This window comes from Rhipicephalus sanguineus, chromosome 3 (genome assembly GCF_013339695.2).
Source record: "Rhipicephalus sanguineus isolate Rsan-2018 chromosome 3, BIME_Rsan_1.4, whole genome shotgun sequence".
Lineage (NCBI taxonomy): Eukaryota > Metazoa > Arthropoda > Arachnida > Ixodida > Ixodidae > Rhipicephalus > Rhipicephalus sanguineus.
Window position 1 is genome coordinate 135,931,859 of NC_051178.1, and position 19,617 is coordinate 135,951,475.

Consider the following 19,617-nt stretch of genomic DNA (forward strand, 5'->3'; position numbering starts at 1 on the left):
CAATATAGTGTCGATATCACTTTAAGATGTTCGGAAGATCATGACAAAAATTTTTCAGGTTCGAGCGGCACGCTACATTTAACAAGAACCTGGTCACCGATTCAAATCTTAGGATAAATCGCTATCTTCGTTTTGTCTCTCGTGATGGCGGGTCCCGTCGAGGGTTATTGCCGTTCAGCGAGAAATATGGCTTGAGATTATATTTAAAGTAAGGTGTCTCTTCCGCTAGGATGATGAAACTTCGTTTGTTCAACTTTGCATTTCATAATGTGTGTTGACACAAATTGGTTGACTTATACTTCTTCCACGTGCCTTCACAGCCCCGCCCTTTGACATAGCTAGCACCATCTGGCCATTGTGACACACTACAACTTGCAGTGTGGCCAGTTCTGGCTACTTTGCGCCAATCTGGCTACCTTTTTTTTGGCCGGTGGCGGCAGAAAAAAACTATTGGCTACTTGGCTACTTTTTAGCTAGCTTCCTGTTGCCTCGATTTGAACCAAATTATCAATATCTTGTGACGTCGCAGCTGCTGGAGTTCGAGTATGCAGTGTCAAAACATGGTGACCAAGCTTCCAAAATTGAATTTGGCGCTTCCATTACACAAAAGAAAATACTTTTGGAAAAGCTGCTGGGACTCGGGGGAAAACTGTTGCATGGCGCCTCATTTCGCAGACCACCTAATGCTGAACGCGACTTTAAGCTGTAATTGGAAGTGAACAGGACAACCGAAAGCTCTCCGCATCCAGGACGCTCTGCACTCATTGACATTAAAAAATCGGATATCTGAGGAACTGCTTGTGTCATTTCTTAGGATTAGGTAGGTACTCAGACTCGAGAATATTAATTGTACGAACTTCGTCATCATGCGAGATACTATTGCGGAACTGATTACAATTTATGCTTCAATAACAGCAACTGTGATTTTGAGCACACTCGTGCAATAGTCATTTTCATGGTCGCTGCTACTCGCAGCCCTTTTAAGAAAAGTCACGCAAGACGCGTGAAGAGAATCATTTCTCCAACAGCGCAAGAAACTTCGGCACCCTGCGCGAAATGATTGCTAAAGTCAACGATTCATGCTTTAATCTCGGAAATTATTATTTTGAAGGGTTTTTGCTGCAGTTATTTACATTTCCACCAAAAGGCTTTTGAATTTAGCCACCTGAATAACAACGCCGCAGTAGTTTTCACACAAGCGTGGCTATTTCTGGCTAGTTTTCCTGCCCTTGGCTCAAGTTAGCTACTTTTTGGCTAATTTTACCAATCCCTTGGCTATTTTTTGCCTTTTCGACCTGACAACCCTGACTACAAGTGTTCTAGAACGAAATAACGGAATTTCTTTCGAACCCGATCTCAAGGAGTGACGACCGCGAAAGCTGTGTCACCACAGAGATGTTGTGTTTACAGCAATGTTGTGTTCCTTGATCCGCCATGTGAAGTCTATTATAGCTGACAATTTGTTGTCAACATGCCACTCAATCCTAGCACACCTGCTTCTATGAGCGAGCGGAGGCGATAAATTGTAATCACCACTGAAAGAAAACAAATAAGAGTCTGAGCACGCATATAGGGCAGGGTTCAACTCTTTATAAGCAAAGCGAATAGCAAAGCTCTTTCTAGTGCGTGAGGTGAGGCGAAAAAATGGAAAAGTGCCTCGAGGCAATTTCGGCAAGGCGTTTGTCTTCGCTCCCGCGGCGTCTGACAAGTCGGAACCGCGCAGAAAATTGTACTCCAGCTCGGAGTATACTATACTGTCATTCCGGGGAGCATAAAGAACGCAGTCACTTCTTTTATTTACGCATGCACTTACATCCATCGTTCATATCGCCAGTCCCTTACACTTTCGTTTTCTTTCCCTTTGTTTTTTATTCCTGCAGCGAACTTCGCCCTCGCGCATACAGCAGCTGCTGGCACAAGGCACCGGCGCGCGACGACAAAACTGACGACAAAAACTCGGGGGACAACACTTTTTCTGCGTTTCCTTATGTTTTATGCTAGATAGGTGTAATATGCTGCGCATCGATCCGGTGTTCGTACTTCCACATATGGGGCTACAATTAATAAATTAATTCACCAGTGATGTCATCTTATGACTGCATTAATCATTAATCATGCAAATAATATGATAATTGCACATATAGTAACCTATAAGGACTGAGAGAGAACCATGCCCATTCGCTTGTAAAGAAGAGACAGTCCACCTCGGAGGCGGAGGGGTTACGGGGGTCGGCTGCTGTCCCGAAAGTCGCGGGTTCGATCCCGGCCGCGGCGGTCTCATTTCGATGGAAGCGAAATGCTAGAGGCTCGTGTGCTCTGCGATTTCGGGGCACGTTAAAGAACCCCCGAGAGTCGAAATTTTCGGAACCCTCCACCATGGCGTGCCTCATAATCATATCGTGGTTTTGACACGTGAAACCTTGGATGTTATTATTACGAAAAGCAGAGACAGACAAAGAGAGAGAGAGAGAGAAAGAGAGAGAGATTAAAACATTCGTTCACTTACGGTGCCCCATATGTGGGCGCACCGTTCGAGGCTGATTTTCAATGCGTAAATCGGAAACAAAAGTGAATGCCGTGCTTCAGCCTTCTGTAAAAGCACATCATTCGATTGGTGTTCCTCAGAACATTATGTATTCTAGCGAGGCGGCAGACAACTTGCGCTAGTTATACTCCGTTTCGTATATCACGTGCAACGCTGTGGAAGCTAGCGAGACTTCTTGGAGTAGATGCGTTCGCGCGAAGAAACAGTTCAATGAATTTACCACCCGTAATGTGTTTTTTTTTCGTCCTTAGGCTGTATAATAAAAGAAGGTGGTTTGTGCCCAAGAAATAAACGTACCCCGTTATTTACAGTCCTGTCGATAGTTTGTTCTGGATCGCTTAGCGTCTTTCTTTTTTTTGTATCGTAGCCTCTGCGATTGGCACTGACAGCGAAAAGCCGGAACTAATCGCGGAGGCCAAGCACGAGACACGCGGATTTACACATTTTGCTGGCCGAACCTCTTGCATAGCTTCCACAGCGTTGCACCTGATGTATGAAACGGACTATAGTTTGGACTCTTTCGCAAAGAGAGCCAAACACGCGCACTACAAAGAATTAAAGGTAAACCAGCGCTTGCAGTACCAACGCTGTGTAATTTCTTAATCAGCACATCATATGAACTAATGATAGGAGGTCCCCCTGACAGTTTCTAGCTTTGGGACCTCCTGATGCTGTGTATAATATGTAAGCCCATTTTCTCGTCCATGCATTAACAATGAATGAATTTGAACTTGAACTAGCACCAAATGCGCTTGTCAACAGGCCCTTTAGCGATACTACAGTGGCTGCCGACTGCCTTGCCTACGCAGCGTTGGAGTTGATGCTGAAGGGACGCTGTTAAGCACTGTGGCCCAGCGAAAAAAGAAGATGTGAGGCGCGCGAGCTAGAAACGTTTCAAGCTACGAGCCTGAGCTGTCACGCAGGCTGCCGCTCGTCTTATTTCTCGTGCGTGCCTCTACACAATAAATATGACCGTGGTCGCCTCGCCGTCGACACCCATGATGCAAATGAACGAGGCTCCTCGGGACTCAAGGGGAGTGATGAAGCAAGCTGTCTTCCTTAAGCCACTTTCTTCGTTGTAGATGCCATCTCACCAATCTTGTGCGACTCATATATAACCTCTGTGTTCGAGAGAGCACCTCCTCTCAGCGCTCCACCTCGATTCGAGAGGGTCGACGGAAGTGCCATGCCTCGACAGAAGTGAACACTGCGTATGAGCGATCATGGCCTCCGAGATTGTGCGCCGGCGGACCGCGGCGGCGCGCGATCTCGGAGTCCATGGAGCAATAATCGGCAGCAGTTGAGAACCGTTGAGCCAGTTTCAGTCGAGCGTTGGCGCGGTGCTATAGTCAGTCGAAATAAAGACGAACTTGGTGCCGATGCTTGTTTTTGAATAAGGAGTAAAGGGACCTTACAGAATAGAGCACTGCACGGGCCCGGCCCGGCCCGCGGGCCGGGCCGGGCCGTCCGAAGCGTTTTCAGGCGGGCACGCGCTGGACTCGGGCTTGAAGCCGCGGGCCTGGGCCGGGCCCGGGCTTGAGGCTGCGGGCTGGGCCGGACTCGGACCCGCTCATTAAAAGGCGTAAGTCGGGCCTTCAAGCACACGCGAACGTTATGCATTGCATGGTCTAAGGTATACCGTGCCAAGCTGAAGTGACACGTGCAAAGAGCTGGCTCTTAGCAAAGCTTAGCAATAAAAATAGAAAAACAGTTGAAGTGCTATTTTTTTTTTTTTCACCAGTATAGATATAGATTGGCACTGTATATTTTCACTAACGTTTCGTCTGCTGGACCAGACTTTGTCAAAGTAACAAGTACATCATGGTGGGTTTCCTTATAAACACGCCAGATCACGTATATATACAGGGTGTCCCAGCTATCACGCAGCACGATTTAAAAAAAAGAGGAACGGCGTTACGCGAATCAAACCTAGAGCATATTGTTCCTAGTAGTACTCGCCTTCCAAGTACTCGCCTAATTGTCAAAATGTCAATGAGGCGTATGTAGGCATGTTCAAATGGCATCTAACTGCGCTACTTTCAACAACATGCTAATTGCGCGCTCATTTTTTCCGCTTGATCAAGAAAGCCCGCGAAATATGAAAAGTGACACGTGACTAGAGTGTTGCGAGCGTCGGGAACCAGCGCCCTCAAACAGGCTCCCTATGAGGTAGACAGTATCAAGAAAAAAATGCAGAAAGAAAAAAAAAAAAACGCATCGCCCTATCTGCCACTCCCCGGCCTAGAAACGCACCGCTTGGTTTTACGGAGTCAGGCCGTAATCACACCTGCCGCGTTATCAATCACACCTGCCACGTTATCAATGAGAACAGTCGGCCGTGAGATATGGATGATTGCGGCGTACTATCGAACGGATTGAATCCCAGCGAAATTGCACGCATATCGCTGGCGCCCGACCTGAACCCTTGCCAAAATGCGGAACGCTGTCTTTCGCAACAGGCAACAGGCAAAGCGGTTGTTTGCAGTAAGCTTATTTGAGGGCGCTGGTTTCCTTTGCGGGTGGGAGCGTAGTCACGTGTTATTTTTCATATTTAGCGGGCTTTCTTTATCAGCTGGAAAAAATGAGCGCGCAATTAGCACGTTGTTGAAAGTAGCGCAGTTAGATGCCATTTGAACATGTCTACATACGCCTCATTGACATTTTGACAATTAGGCGAGTACTTGTCGAGTTAGAAATATAATTATGACTAATTAATTAAACCTCATTAACGAAAAAAATAGCAGTGGCTACTCTAGTGTACTAGGAACAATATGCTGTAGGTTTGATTCGCGTAACGCCGTTCCTCTTTTTTTAAATCGTGCTGCGTGATAGCTGGGACACCCTGTATATTAACAGCACTAAAAATGGGACAGATCACGGTTGTTCCCATGGGAGGAATAAAGATTTCGGTATTTTATTCGAGGTTGACACATACGGTACATTTCATTTATATTCCTTGGTATTACGTGCCAAAACCACGATATGATTACGAGGCACGCCGTAGTGGCACCGGATCAATTTCGACCACCTCGAGTTCTCTAACGTGCACCTAAAGATAAGTATATACGCTGGTGTTCTTGCATCTCGCCCCCATCAAATTGCGGCCGCCGTGGCCGCGGGAATCGCACCCGCGTCCTAGGACTTAACAGCGAAACAGCTTAACCGCTGAGCTACCACCGTGGGCAAAGCAACATTTCGAAACATGTACACACCGGATTTTCCGTCCGAGCGCCCGCTACAAAGCGCACGGCATCATTAATAATCATCATCAACAACTAATATCCTCTAGCGGGCCCGGGTCGGGCCTGGTCATGAACAAGCGCGCCCTGGATTAGTTTAGTAATGAACGCCCGGGCCCGGGCCGGGCCCGGGCTTGGAACGAAGGGCCCGGGCCGGGCTCGGGCTGGGTACGGTCAAGTACGCCCGGGCCCGGGCCGGGCTCGGGCTGGATACGGTCATGTACGCCCGGGCCCGGGCCGGGCCCGCGCTTGGAACCACGGGCCCGGGCTGGGCTCGGGCTTCATAAAGCGGGCCCGGGCCGGGCCCGGGCCGTAAAATCCGGCCCGTGCAGTGCTCTATTACAGAATACCAGATTTGCCAATTTGCTATAGAAATAACCGCACGTGATTGGTGTGAAACGATACAGGACTAAGCGTGTCGTGGTCGTGTACGCACTGTCGACATCTTGGTGGCGATTCATGTTATTTCTCAGAATGATTATAATTTGACACAGAACGCTACGGATCATGAATTGACTTCTCAAGTGGTTCTTAGCCGGAGCAAATGGAATATCTTTCATGATTGTACGAGCCTGCAGCTAGAACTTCTACTCTCCTCACTTACCATTCCCTGTATTTACCTTCGTTTCAATCCCTCCTTGTCAGGACTGTTGACGGTCTTTAAGAATTAAATGTCGTCAGGATCTTTAATGACTAAGTGTTTAATCACTGGTAATGTGCTGCAGGCGCCTCTGTGAGAGCGGTTTCCTCATTTGTTGTGCGTAGCAAGCTGCTCGAAAAGCGTATCAGAGCTCATCGGTCAGTTCTGCACATCTTTTTTCCCCATTCCATTATGCAACGCATACAACTCTCACACAAATAAAAAAATCACGCCATATCCACGAAGTGAATGATGATGAGTGTGCTAAGCTCCGGAGGTAATCTGGTAAACCGCCAATCCCCGTAAATTTTGCCCACTCGATGATCATACAAAGACCTGACACACAAACGCGGGGGTCCTCATATATGACGTTAAGCTCAGGGGAACGTTTATTGTCAGCGTTGCCGTTTTGCCTTTCGAGGGCGAGAGCGCCTTCACGATTGTTTTCATCCATGGCAGAAAGAGAATGTGTGGTCTGCAACACGCTTATACGTCATGGTCATCAGCGTCATCGTTATCACGTGTAGTGGGTACATTCCACTATACTGGAACGCGCTTATTCTTCATGGTCATCAGTCGTCATCGTCATGGAACGCGCTTATACTTCATGGTCATCAGCGTCATCGTCATCGTTATCACGTGTAGTGGGTACATTCCACTATACTGGAACGCGCTTATTCTTCATGGTCATCAGAGGTCATCGTCATCTTTATCACATGGAGTGGATACATCCCACTATGCGTGGCTACATACTACATACTACAAAGGAGGGACAGGCCCACACCCTGAGGAGCTTCGCCCCTAATAAACATACTTTATCCCGTGAGGTGTTCCTAGACATCCAGATAAACGCTCCGAGGTGATCGCTTGCCGTTAACAACGATTTCGAGATATTCAGATAGCCCGCTCTGTCGTGCCCGACCCTCCCGCGCTTCCACAGCTAAACGAAAATGATCTTAAACCGATGAAAACAAAAATGTGCAGATATCGAACAGGCGGTAGAGGGGCGCGACCTGTCGAAGGACTCGGCGTTAACATGCTCGCTGCTGTCGTTTCCTGTTTACAACCTGCCAAAGAGACGGTAGTTAAGTTCTCCGCGAAACGAGAAGGTCCCAGCCGGACATGGCTGCACATTCGTGCGCCATCGTGAAAAAGACCTCGCAAAACCGAGAAGAGAAAGAGCAAAAACGGGCCGGCGCCGCCGCTGAAAGGACAGACGTCGCACGCGCAGTCTTCTTCGACGCCGCAGCGCTTGGTCGCGCCGTCCTTGGAGCGTCGTGTGGGAGGAAGAGGAGGACTTCTCTCTGCGTCGTTGTTCGGCTTCGGCTGGCGCTTTCATCCCGCCCCCTTTTTTTTTGCGCCCTCTCAGACGTCGTCGTAACGGTCCTGCGGTGCGTGCTTTCCTGTGGCCCTCGCGGCGTGCGCGTGGCTTGTCGCGTCGTGTCCCGAGACGGATGCTTCGTGCTCGTTTTATTTACTCACGCGAACGGTGTTCACCGCCTCGGTCCGCACACCGCTCCCTTATTATTCTTACCACTCGTGACAAGCAGGCGCCGCAAAGGTGGACACGGCTCGTCGTCACAACATGAGCTCGGCTCCAGATGTGGAAGGAAGCGCGTGAAAACACACGCCGGGAAAAAAGTGAAGTTCGTACAGTCGACCGGGCTGCTCCGTTGGTTTCCCGAAAGGGTGGCGTTTGCTTGACGCGTGACAACGTGGTTTGACAGTTCTACGTCTGAATAAACACCGTCGTGAAGGACGAAAAGTTAGTGGGTCGAGTGCTGACGTGTCGATGACGAACATGCGCGGATAATGATGATGATGATGATGATGATGATGATGAGTGTACCAATCGGCATCATCACCTCGCTACGCCTATAAACAATTAGTGATATATGTGCACAAAAATTAATATGTCGTCATAAGAAAGACACAGTTACATCTTTTCGGCGCACATACTCTTATAAGTACCATAAATATGATTTTGTAACAATATTCAACTCTGCGCTGCAATATGATCTAGTTGGTATGCGATAATGGGATCCCATAAAGTGATAAGCAGTAACGTACGTTGTTACCGTTGCTTCTGACTTCGTCCATTTAAAACTTAGAATCAAAGTATGACCCAGATGAACTATACTGAATGAATGACTTTGCCTCAGTTAAACTTGCTTACGTTAAGTTGTTATAGTGAAGTGTTTTACGTACCTCTGCCCTTGCCTCTTTAAATTGCGGTTTTCAGCGAAAAACAGAAATAGAGGGTCTATTATGCCTATACAAATATGAAAAATGGTCCGTAAAAGAATATTTTGGAGCAAAATGAGCCCTAGGATGTCGCCAGCTTAAATCCCCGCTCACCGCCGGCGACCGCCATTTTGGAGTGGCCTGTGTGACGTCACGTGCTGCCAAAGTCATGTACCAAAGTTTCCGCTGCTGCAAATCGTTCAATTTGAATGCCAAGTTGAAGAAAGCTATAATAGCTCGATTGCACGCGCAGCTGACCACGGAAGAGAATCGTTCGTCGGAATGCAGACGCTCGCAAAGCAACCAGCTTGTTACATCACGGCTCGCGCGTGCGCCAGTGTTGGCCGACTCTCAGGCCGCTCGCGTGTTTATAAAATATTCAATTATAAATTATGTGCTCGACTGAATGCGCTAAAATTTCGCCAGCTTGTTTGTGAACACACAAGGATTAACCCGCATAACAGAGATTACGATAGAAAATTGGGTGTCATGGCCCCTTTAAGGTATTATGGAACTTGGCTGATTTTGGACAAACCGATAAATTTATCTTTTTCCGAAGGTCATGCTCGATTCGGCATTCTGTTTTTTCCGCAGAGTGATTCAAGGTTACGCACGGGCAAATTTACATTACACCTGCATTTGTACATCGCGTGCCCGGTACTCCCTTGTTCAAGGAAACGCGCACCGAATTATAAGCTCTAAGCTTATCTTCCAAAGGAGGTTGCTTTTTATGAAAGGCTTTCAGGCAATCTTGCTTCCACACACACCGGCTCTCCATTATTCATTGCAAAATTCCGGTGTAGTTTCTTTAACATCTCGTTGATGAGGACGCTCGTCAGTTTTTGTGCCTCAATGCATAGAACCACACGTACGCGTTACAACGCGTCAGCGCGTGGCGTGCCCTCTCCCTATGCTCGCCCCATAGGGAGAGGGCGCGGTGCTACGTCTACACTCCACGCGCTGACGCGTCGTAACGCGTACGTGTGGTTGAGGCTTAACGCGTAGCGGCTACATTTCAACAAGTTGAGGGGCTTAACGCGTTGAAAGCGAGTTATGGAATACATATTGTGCGACGCTAAAAAGCTCTCAATTCTAAACAGCTTCGCGACATCGATTCCGATTGAACGATTCCGGCCTTAAACTCCACAATAATTTTAACGAAGTGGGAGAGAAATTAAGGGAGAGAGGAAGCGGATGCTCGGGCACCCCGTGTTTGCTATCGTGAACTGAGAAAAGCGAAGAGGAGCCATTAAAGATGAGGACACGGAAAGACGAGGGTGTGTGAAAGCATGGACTCGTAAGTGTTTCGAAGCGGTAGCTAAATCCTGATGCTCTTCTGAGCCATTTCAGTGCTGTAGGATTACAGAAAGAATAAATACAGGGTCTTCCATTAAGCGCATGTCTATGTTGAAATGGAATAAAACACTCTGTGTGTGAGGTATTAACTGAATTATTTTTGTATTTGAAAGGCCCATGTATGCCATTATGTGTGGAATATAACATTGTTTAGATGTCCACCGCGGCTTCTCACGGTGGCACGGATCCCCCCTTAATGGAAAACCCTATACATGGTAGAACGGTGAACCGGAAGATCACCTGGTTGGCTGTATTTGCATAGAAGGAGGTGAAAGTGAAAATGTCAACATGATAGAGATTATTCGCGTGTCATGTGGCCAGATTATAAAATGTCACAAGGTTCCTTACGCATTCGCCTAGGACGACTCGAAGGCGAAAGCCGTCCTCTTTTTCTTCTCAATCAACTGTCTTGATGCCCCCCCCCCCCCCGAAATCCCCGAAATCTTTGTACATTTAACATGGATTCTCACTACCTCCGGGATCGGCCCACCTATGACCAAGCGAAGATATCACGTGACGTCACGTTACGGCACATTATATTGTGACATTACGTGACGCCATATAGACGTCATGAAATTTGGGCGATCTTGACGTCACGATGACCTCATCACTTGATTTCTTCTTTGCATCGCTTCGCGTTGTCGCTGCCGCCGCCAACGGTCACTTTTCGCGTTTGATGGGGATTTAAGGCTTTCGCCTTGCTATGTGCAACAAAGCCTGCGTACTCCTGCGTCACTGAAGCAAACGAGACCTGTGCATACGCAACGCGAAAAGATGGCATCGGTGAGGGAAATAACGGAACCAACGGACGCTCATCCGAAAGCGAAGGCTCTTTATTCGCGCCCACGCTAGCGCGTGACCCTAAAAGCATTTCGAGGCGGCATATATGCGGCACGTCGGCTTTGTCGCGCTCCCAGAATTTCCGGCCGGGCCCCGCGGCGCGCGCACGGCCTTTCAGGGACCAGACGCGAACAGCTGCCGATGTCGATCTCGAACCTAAGCTTTCGCTTCTCAGCCTTCTCATGGTGTTTTTCTTCTCGTTTCTTTATGCTCGCAGACGAAGCAAGCGAAGAGCGGCAGACTGGAGTGGAACATCCATTTCTGGCTGGGACGAGACACGTCGCAGGTTCGTGTCCGAGCCTATCTTGGTCTGGCGTCCTCCAGATAGTATCTTCTACTGATTTCCTTTGACGTCGTAGGAGAATACAGAGAGATTGAATGGAGCTTCGATTGAGCCTTAAAAGTGGCAATATTGCTTCAATTTTGGCATGGGGTCACTGTGTCGACAAGGAGGAGACGTGTCTAATCGAAACATTGACATACAAGACTTTCCATGTTCACCCATTGTAAAACACTAGCGTGGCCACGCTTCTTGAAGGTCGTGTCTTTTGCCGATTTGCCACGATGGCGTGAGGAAAGACAGACGTATTGCATGGAGCGTTGATTGAGCTCATGTTCAAAGCAATACGTGCAGCTCAGGCGGCGTGATGTGTCGATTAAACGTCGTGCCCCAGCAAAACACAGATCCGCAGTAGACGTAAGATTTAGCGTGGTAATGTCAAATAGGTGACTTATACTTGATTTTATAAAAAGGGGTGAGAGGTGAGACATGAGTCCTGTCACAGTGCCAGTGTATCGACAAGAAGAGGATTGATCATACAGAATTACAGCAGACGTAACAAATAATAAAGCGTGGCCACATGAAAGGAGTCAAACAAACCGAAGAATTGAACTGATCAACAATGGTTAAACAGGACATTTCCAAAGATAATTGTAGCGTAAAACGCACGTGCATTCACACACGCACCCCCCCCCCCCGCACACACACACATACGCGCACCAAACTCGTACAGCGCTTTACGTGTTTGTCGTGTGCATACGGGGGGGGGGGGGGGGGTGCGCGTGTGTTTTGAGCTCTAATTATTTTTGAAAATGACCTACCAACTAGCGCAACAACAAGTTATTTTACGGTTAAACAGGATCTTGTCATAGGGCCTATGTGCTGACAACAAGGAGACCAGGGTGCTCGAAACGTTCACATCATGCGGACACCTCCGTTGTTCAAGATGTTCACTTTATGTAGATGACTATCGTAGTAGTGTCTATCGGAGATCAATGGATCTTGAAGCAACCCCACCGCACCCCTTTAGTGTACAGTGGCAAAAGCAGACTCATGCGGCCAAACTCGAACTTGGGAATTATTAGATGCGAAGTATCTTATGGCGGAGTTCAATCCGGCGGTGGTGGGGGTGGTGGTGGTGGTGTGCGGCGTGAACACCCTTACTGCGCATGCGCAGACCCTCTCCACTCCCCCTCTCCTGCGCATGCGCGTCCCCTCCCCTTCTCTCTCTTCTCCTACGCTCCCCCCCCCCCCTCTCGCGCATGTCGACCGCGTTCACCGCTCACCCTGTGAGAACTAACGGCCAGGCTAGAGGGAAGACACGACGCGCCTAGCGTTCCTCTTCGCGTTCCGCGACGGGAGGTCGGTAGCATGCCCAACGAATGCCAACGGAACGTGATCGTGCAAGTGCTGCGGCTTCACATCGCCTCATGGTCCGCTTTAGCGGGAGATAATGTAATTTTTTAATACACTCTGACGCAATGCATCAGAGTTCTTTACAACGCATTGTCTGCGTTTTATTCGTACCTCTTGGGGGCTTGTTTTTCTGTTTTTCGTGGACACACTCCAGCCTAGAGAATTCGAGTGCTGCGCTGGAGAGACAGAAAGAGAGAGAGAGCGAGAGAAAGCACATGAAAGGCAAGGATGAGCAATGAAAGAACCACATCACAGCATGTGCTTGGTTCAATGTACCAGGTTGAACATTGTTTCACTCACGTGCGCAAGGAATTTCACTACTCGGAGGCATTGTCTCTCAAATCAGCTAGAAATGTACAATAATGACAGTGCGCCCTATCCAGTGCTTTAGAACTGTCGACGGCTGTACAAGGCAGGCTGCCGTGTTACGGTACAGCTCACATAAAAACGAGGCACAATTAAACCAATGACATCGATTTGTGTCATTGAGGCTTTAGAGGTGAAAAAAAAAATAAAGAAAAGAAAGGACTGCCATTTGCAAATGTAATAATAAGTCGCTATGTCACTGTTTTCTTTCTTTTTAATTGTAAAATAACAGTTATTTTGTTTAACGTTGGAACCTCGAAGTCACGTGGCTTTCATGAAAGCTGCACGAAGCCATTGGACACTTTACTTACTGTATACCTACTATTTAATGAGAGAGAACTCATTAAAGAAGATTTTATCACAGTCAGCGCGGGTTCACTTCACGTACCCTTTAAATCCAAGCCTTTCTTTAAGCTACTTGAATAAAGGAAGAAAATTTCGAGGGTTCATTTCTTTCTTTGACACAACCTTAACGAAAACCAGCAGATAATTCTTTGCTTCCTTGGCATCATTATCTGCTGGTTTTCATTAAGTTTAAGCTAGTTGGTCATACATATACTAGTGCTAGTTGAGCTAGATGGTTACACATCTGGCAGCCATCCTGAACTACAGTGTTTCGCCGTCTTTTTCTTTAAAGCTGTGCATTTATCTTGCGATATGATGAAGCTTTTCGGAACTAACAACGTGATAAAGTGAGGTGTATGGAAAGTGGACGCAAGTGTGGCTGATTCCGGTCACCTCGTCACTGGATATTTCTGGCCAGGCTGATCCTCATGTACGTAACTAATATCATATTCTTCCACTTGTTCCTTGCTCGCTGCAAACACAGGACGAATACACGGTCGCCGCCATCAAGAGCGTGGAGCTGGACGACTCGCTGGGCGGCAGTCCCGTGCAGCACCGAGAGGTGCAGGACCACGAGTCGGACCTGTTCCTGTCACACTTTAAGAACGGCGTCAAGTAAGCTCGCTGCTGTCCATTTTTTAAGTGACTTTAAAGTGAAAAGGCTTAGATCGATGCTTCGTCAGCTTTGCTCACGAATGCAGTACATACCGACCTAGTACTTAAAAGAGTCCTCTCTATGCTGGCACACTGCGCTACGCAAGATGAGTCAGCAGTACGGTAAACGGATTCGCGAGATACCGGCCATATCTTCGCAAGCGAATACGTGCGCAAGCGTATCGACACCCACTTACATGGAGCGACGCCATCGAGGCGAGGAAGTTATCCGGGCGTAGTAGTGGGCCTACGGAGTGCAGTGCAGATAGTGAAATGAAGTAGATATATATAAAAAAAAAGAATGTGCGAATAGAAGTGTTTGAAGAGAGCTATATACAGTACTGACAGACACGTTCTTTTTGTTATTGTAAAACATCACGCAAAAATAACAATGAAAATTCACTGTGAAGGTTTCCAGTCAAACAAGAAGTATTACTGAAGTCAAAAGTCTTACGAAAACTCGTGTGGCCGGGAAAAGACACAAGGACAATTAAAATATCACGCCATATCCACGGAATGAATGATGATAAGTGGGCGAAGCTCGAGAGGGGGAGATCATCGGTAAACCGTAACTCTCCCGTGAAAGCTAGCCCATTACATAATTAGAAAGACGTAAGACTGTGCGTATATTATACAAAATCAACTTTTATTTTGTTCTTGTTCGTTTGTTGTTTCGTTTCTTCGTTTGTTCTTTTCATTTCGTCGTTGTCATGGCGGCTGGATTGCGAGGTCCCTTCATTATGACGGCTTTATGGTCCGTGAAATGAAGCGAGAGATGTTCTTGTACTGGCTGCAGTGGGAAGTTTGCAAACACTAAGTCTATGCACGTCCCTCGGATCGTGGTAGGTTGCATATGGATACATCTGAGTGCGTATTTGGAAAGCATGTGCTGCACGATCCAGTCATTGGCAATGAGGTCCACGTTGAAGTCCCCAACCAGCACAAACGGACGGTTCTTGTACCTGTTGTCGTAGTCACGTAACGCAGCGTCTATAAACGACTTGACGTCCGCGATAGACAGGTTGGGTGCGAGGTACACGGTCATGACGGCGACTAGCAGACGGCGACTGAATCGGTGGACCGGTGTTTCGACGCGTGGTGGCGATTCCGGGCTCGATTGTCGGCTCCGCGATGGAGTGCCAAGCATGAAGTGCCCCGCACCTCCACCAGTGTAACGACGTGAGATCGACGAGGACACGGAGCACGACAAACAAACACGCTTTATCGATCAGAGAAAGAACTGCAACGTCTTCTTCGTCCCTGCGCTGGGCCAAGAACACTCGCGCTGCTTCGTTGCCATCACCACTGGCACATACGCGCGGCATAGGCGGTCACGTACGAGCTAGGAGGGACAAACCCACGGCTTTAGGAGCTTCGCCCCTAAAAGGGACACCGATCAGGAAAGTTCATAAAATAAAAGAGAGAAGAAATAGTAAAAGAGAAGGAAAGGCAGGGAGGTTAGCCATTTTAGGAAAACCGGTTTGCTACCCTACACATGGGAACAGGGTGGGGGAGATTTAAAAATGGAGAGAAAAGAGAGAGAGAGAGAAAGACAGTACGTAACACAGCACACACAGAGTCAGTCACAGTAGGTCACTCTTGCGTGGTACGCGGCATTTCTGTCACAGCCGCATCAAATATGTTTCGCCTCCCTAATGGGAGCCGAAATGCCTTTGATTTGGCGAATTTTCGTGGTCGGTGTCCGTTTTTAACTTTCCTCAAGAAAGATTACTAACATAATTATTTTTCGACGCCACCAAAAGCGCAAAAGAAAAAAAAGAAAGGTAGAAAACGCAGTTATTGGATAGAAATTGAAGGAAGGCAATTTTGCTATTATAACAGCCGCTAGCCAACACTAGGCGGCATTAGCCAATTGTTTTTACCCAAAACTAGTAGCCACAGTTTAAACAACGATACCGACAGTTACCCAACGTTAGCTTCGTTCGATTTTCACTGCTTCCCTCTTACACCGCAGTTAAAGCACTTTCGTGCTTTTTAAGGACTACGGGCCTGTGTGAACGCTTGTGAGCGTTTGTGACTATTTTTACAGTGCCACCGCCACATACGTGTCAGTGCATTTATTGATCATTTCCTTTTTTTTTTTCGCTCCCCTCTCTCTCTCTCTCTCTCTGTGTCTACCATCTTTCCACTCCCCTTCCCTTTCCCCCGGCGTAGGGTAGCCAACCGGACTGCTGTCTGGTTAACCTCCCTGCCTTCTCCCTTTCGTATTCCTTCCTTCCTTCCCTCTTTCACCGCGTCTTTTCTACGAGAAAAAAACGAAAACGCCAGGGGTTAAAGCTTCGAGCGCATGCAGTAGCTCGCGTGATAGCGCGAATAATAATAATAATAATAATAATAATAATAATAATAATAATAATAATAATAATAATAATAATAATAATAATAATAATAAGAAAAGGAGTCCAAATTCACAGAAGAAGAACGAAAGGTGGGGACTGATAAGTGGAACCAGATGCGAGCTGAAAAGAAGGGGCGTACAGGTTAGAATACATCGACGGGTCGCACAATCTCTGGCCTTTGCTTCAGCATAGAATTGACTTCCGCGTAGGCATTCGAAAAGAAAAAAAAAAGTGCTAAAGCGAATGGTCTCAGAGCATTCGCCGCACGCCCTAGCTTGGAAGCGAGGAAACAGGTGGAAAAACGGCGTGCTCGCGGCTTCTGGGAGAACACTGGCATTCTGGGAGACCAGCCGGCAGACTCCCGTTTTCCTTTGCTTGCAGTCTTTTACGCTTTCAGCTTCCTGTAACTTCTGCTACTTCCGAGTTACGCCGCTGTGATAGTTGCCTGTATTTTAACGTCTTTACAGGTCCGCTCATCTTCTTTTATTTATCCGTGACATTCGCCTTCCATCGCTACTTTATTAATAACCCAATGCAGTACTATCTATCTATCTATCTATCTATCTATCTATCTATCTATCATCTATCTATCTATTATATCTATCTATCTATCTATCTATCTATCTATCATCTACATCTATATCTATCTAATCTATCTATCTATCTATCTATCTATCTATCTATCTATCTATCTATCTATCTATCTATCTATCTATCTATCTATCTATCTATCTATCTATCTATCTATCTATCTATCTATCTATCTATCTATCTATCTATCTATCTATCTATCTATCTATCTATCTATCTATCTATCTATCTATCTATCTATCTATCTATCTATCTATCTATCTATCTATCTATCTATCTAAAGTTTTATTTTTATCCTAAAAACCAAGTGGGAAGGGGTAGCCGTCGCCAAGCAATGGCGACAACTCCTTCATTTATTTTTTTTCTGACAGCTTTTGGCGCAAGCGGAGATAACAGCGCGTAGTTCAAAAGCACGAAATCCTGATTGGCTCGACGCTTAGTGCTCTCATTGTCCACGTGTTTTAAGAAGAAATAAGTGGCGAGGAGGAGATAGCGCCCGTAGCAAGTATAGTGAAGGCAAGAAATAAACAACTCTCTCGTCTTTGAACTCGCATTGGTTTAGGCATGTATAGGGGCCCTTTAACGAGAAAGGTAATACATAGCGAAGATGTGATGCGCATTTCACGGCACGTCTGAAGACATTGACTTTGAAAAACCTTTTGCTGAGCAGTGCTGGCGCGCCATGCAGGTACCTGGAAGGTGGCATCGAGTCCGGTCTGCAGAGTGTGGACAAGACGGTGCACAAGCGGCTCTTCCAGGTCAAAGGGCGCCGCAATATCCGCGTGCGACAGGTGCCCCTGGAGGCTAGCTCGCTGAACCACGGCGACTGCTTCGTGCTCGACTGCCGCGACAACGTGTACGTCTTCGTGGGCCACCGAAGCGGCGGCCTAGAGCGGGTCAAGGCCATCCAGGTGGCCTCGGGCATACGAGACGACGTCCACGGCGGCCGAAGCAAGATCAGCATACTAGGTATGCTGTCCAGCCACTGAATCACATAATCGGCGCTAAAAGACACGAAAACGAGGGAGAGGAACGCAAACAGGACAAAACGAGTGGCAATTCCAACTGATTTATTTCAGGTGCGAAACCGAGATTACACAGACCCAATAACGCATGCGCAGAATGACAGAGGTATGCCTACCGGGTCAACCAGCTTTCAAAGAATCTGATCTCTGGGCTTTGTAGGTGTATCGACGTCTCGCTCCTAGCAGTAAGAACTTTACCCAAGAACAAGTTCTGTCCACTCACTTCTGCCTTCTTTTACTTTTCATATGTTGAGCTTTGCTTTAGGTACACCGGGAGTTCGTCTCGCAAAGATATCTGTGCACTATTTCTGCCTTGTTCAATGTTCCCTTCCCCGCACACTCATGACACAAGCTGGCGCTTGCTGCGCGTACGCTTATAAATATGTTCATAGCATTTGAGTAGTCTCTTTCAAATGACGCTGTTGTTTTGAACAAACTTGGCTCTTGTGCCCGCTCTAGCTTGAATCTTGTGTCCTCGTATTCTTGTGTCTGCATAGATAAGAACCGTGCGACAGTTACTTCATTGATTACAATGGGCTGGAATACTCTTTAAAAAAAAAGAGTCCTTTGACTCTTTTTTGTGAGTCCACGCATATGATTCTTTTTAAAGAGACACGTGACTCTCTTAGGATATCATTACACTCTCGTCGGAGAGTCGTTGGTCCCAAAAGAAAGTTAACGTGCCTCTTTACAGAGAGTCATATACGAGGCAAGTTAGGAGTCACCGAAAAGAGTGACGCATACTCTTTTTTTTTTTTACTCTTAGACTGTAGTACCTTCAATACGTATGTCGTGAACGCCAATCCAGAGGCCCACGCAGTAAGCTCAAGAAATTACACCAACGCCACATTTGCGTAAAAACGGCCATGAAGAGAACTATGCCTATCGAAAAAGAAAAGATGTAGGGGTGCTAATGACTAAGAATAGCACATACATATAAATCACTGAAGAGCAACAAACTGATCACTGTTTCACAGTACGCGTATTTCACATCGACATTAGGGTATCGCCCATTCATGACGGCCAGCGCAAACGGAACACGGACCAGAAAAAAAGAACGACGACACAGGCGCCTGTGTCGTCGTTTCTTTCTGGTCCGTGTTCCGTTTGCGCTGGCCGTCATGAGTATTTTCCAACTCACCCAACTCGCTACCCTATTACAATTTATCCCCCATTCGTTATCGCCTATCTTACCGCGCCTTGCAACGGAAAAGTCTGCGAAAGCTTACGAAAAGCAGGCTGATGCAAGCAGCTGCGGCTGTATGCTCTGGATGAGCGAACAGACGCGCGCGCCTCTATGCAAGTGTTGGGGGGAACGAAACAAAAACGAGGCAACAATGGCACAAACAGCTGCGTCCACGGTTTCCTAGCGTCCCAATTAGGACTGTAGCCGTTGCAACTACCTTTCCGATCTGTCCGTACATGGTTTTGGCGCCTGTCAGCCACAGCTTTGCAGTGGCAACATGTAATCAATATAGAAGAAAAAATATATATACAAGCCCCTTGAATGTGCTGACTGCCCGTAACGAGCAGCAACTGTGTAAACACAAGATCCGTCATGAAATTTTCACACGTCTGTTCTTTATTCAAAAGGGTGCTCATGCTTCTAGTGAGGTGAGTTAGTGTTCGTAAGGTAGAAGTAGATGAGGTCAGTATCGTTTGTTTTGGAAGTCATGGGACTCAGAAAGCGGTGAAATAGCGCTAATGACGTGAATA

At 47.2% G+C, this 19,617-nt stretch overlaps 1 protein-coding gene across 1 annotated transcript in view; it reads left to right on the forward strand.

Annotated features, from left to right (window-relative positions):
* The window catches only part of LOC119385886 (gelsolin, cytoplasmic), a 43,672-nt gene extending 25,792 nt beyond the window's left edge, over nt 1–17,880 (forward strand). Inside the window, exons 2-4 of the mRNA XM_037653254.2 lie at nt 11,082–11,150; nt 13,756–13,886; nt 17,565–17,880. Of these exons, the coding sequence (XP_037509182.2) occupies nt 11,082–11,150; nt 13,756–13,886; nt 17,565–17,865 (501 nt within the window). The 3' untranslated portion in view covers nt 17,866–17,880. The remainder of the gene's footprint in view (nt 1–11,081; nt 11,151–13,755; nt 13,887–17,564) is intronic.
* The last annotated feature ends 1,737 nt before the right edge of the window (nt 17,881–19,617 follow it).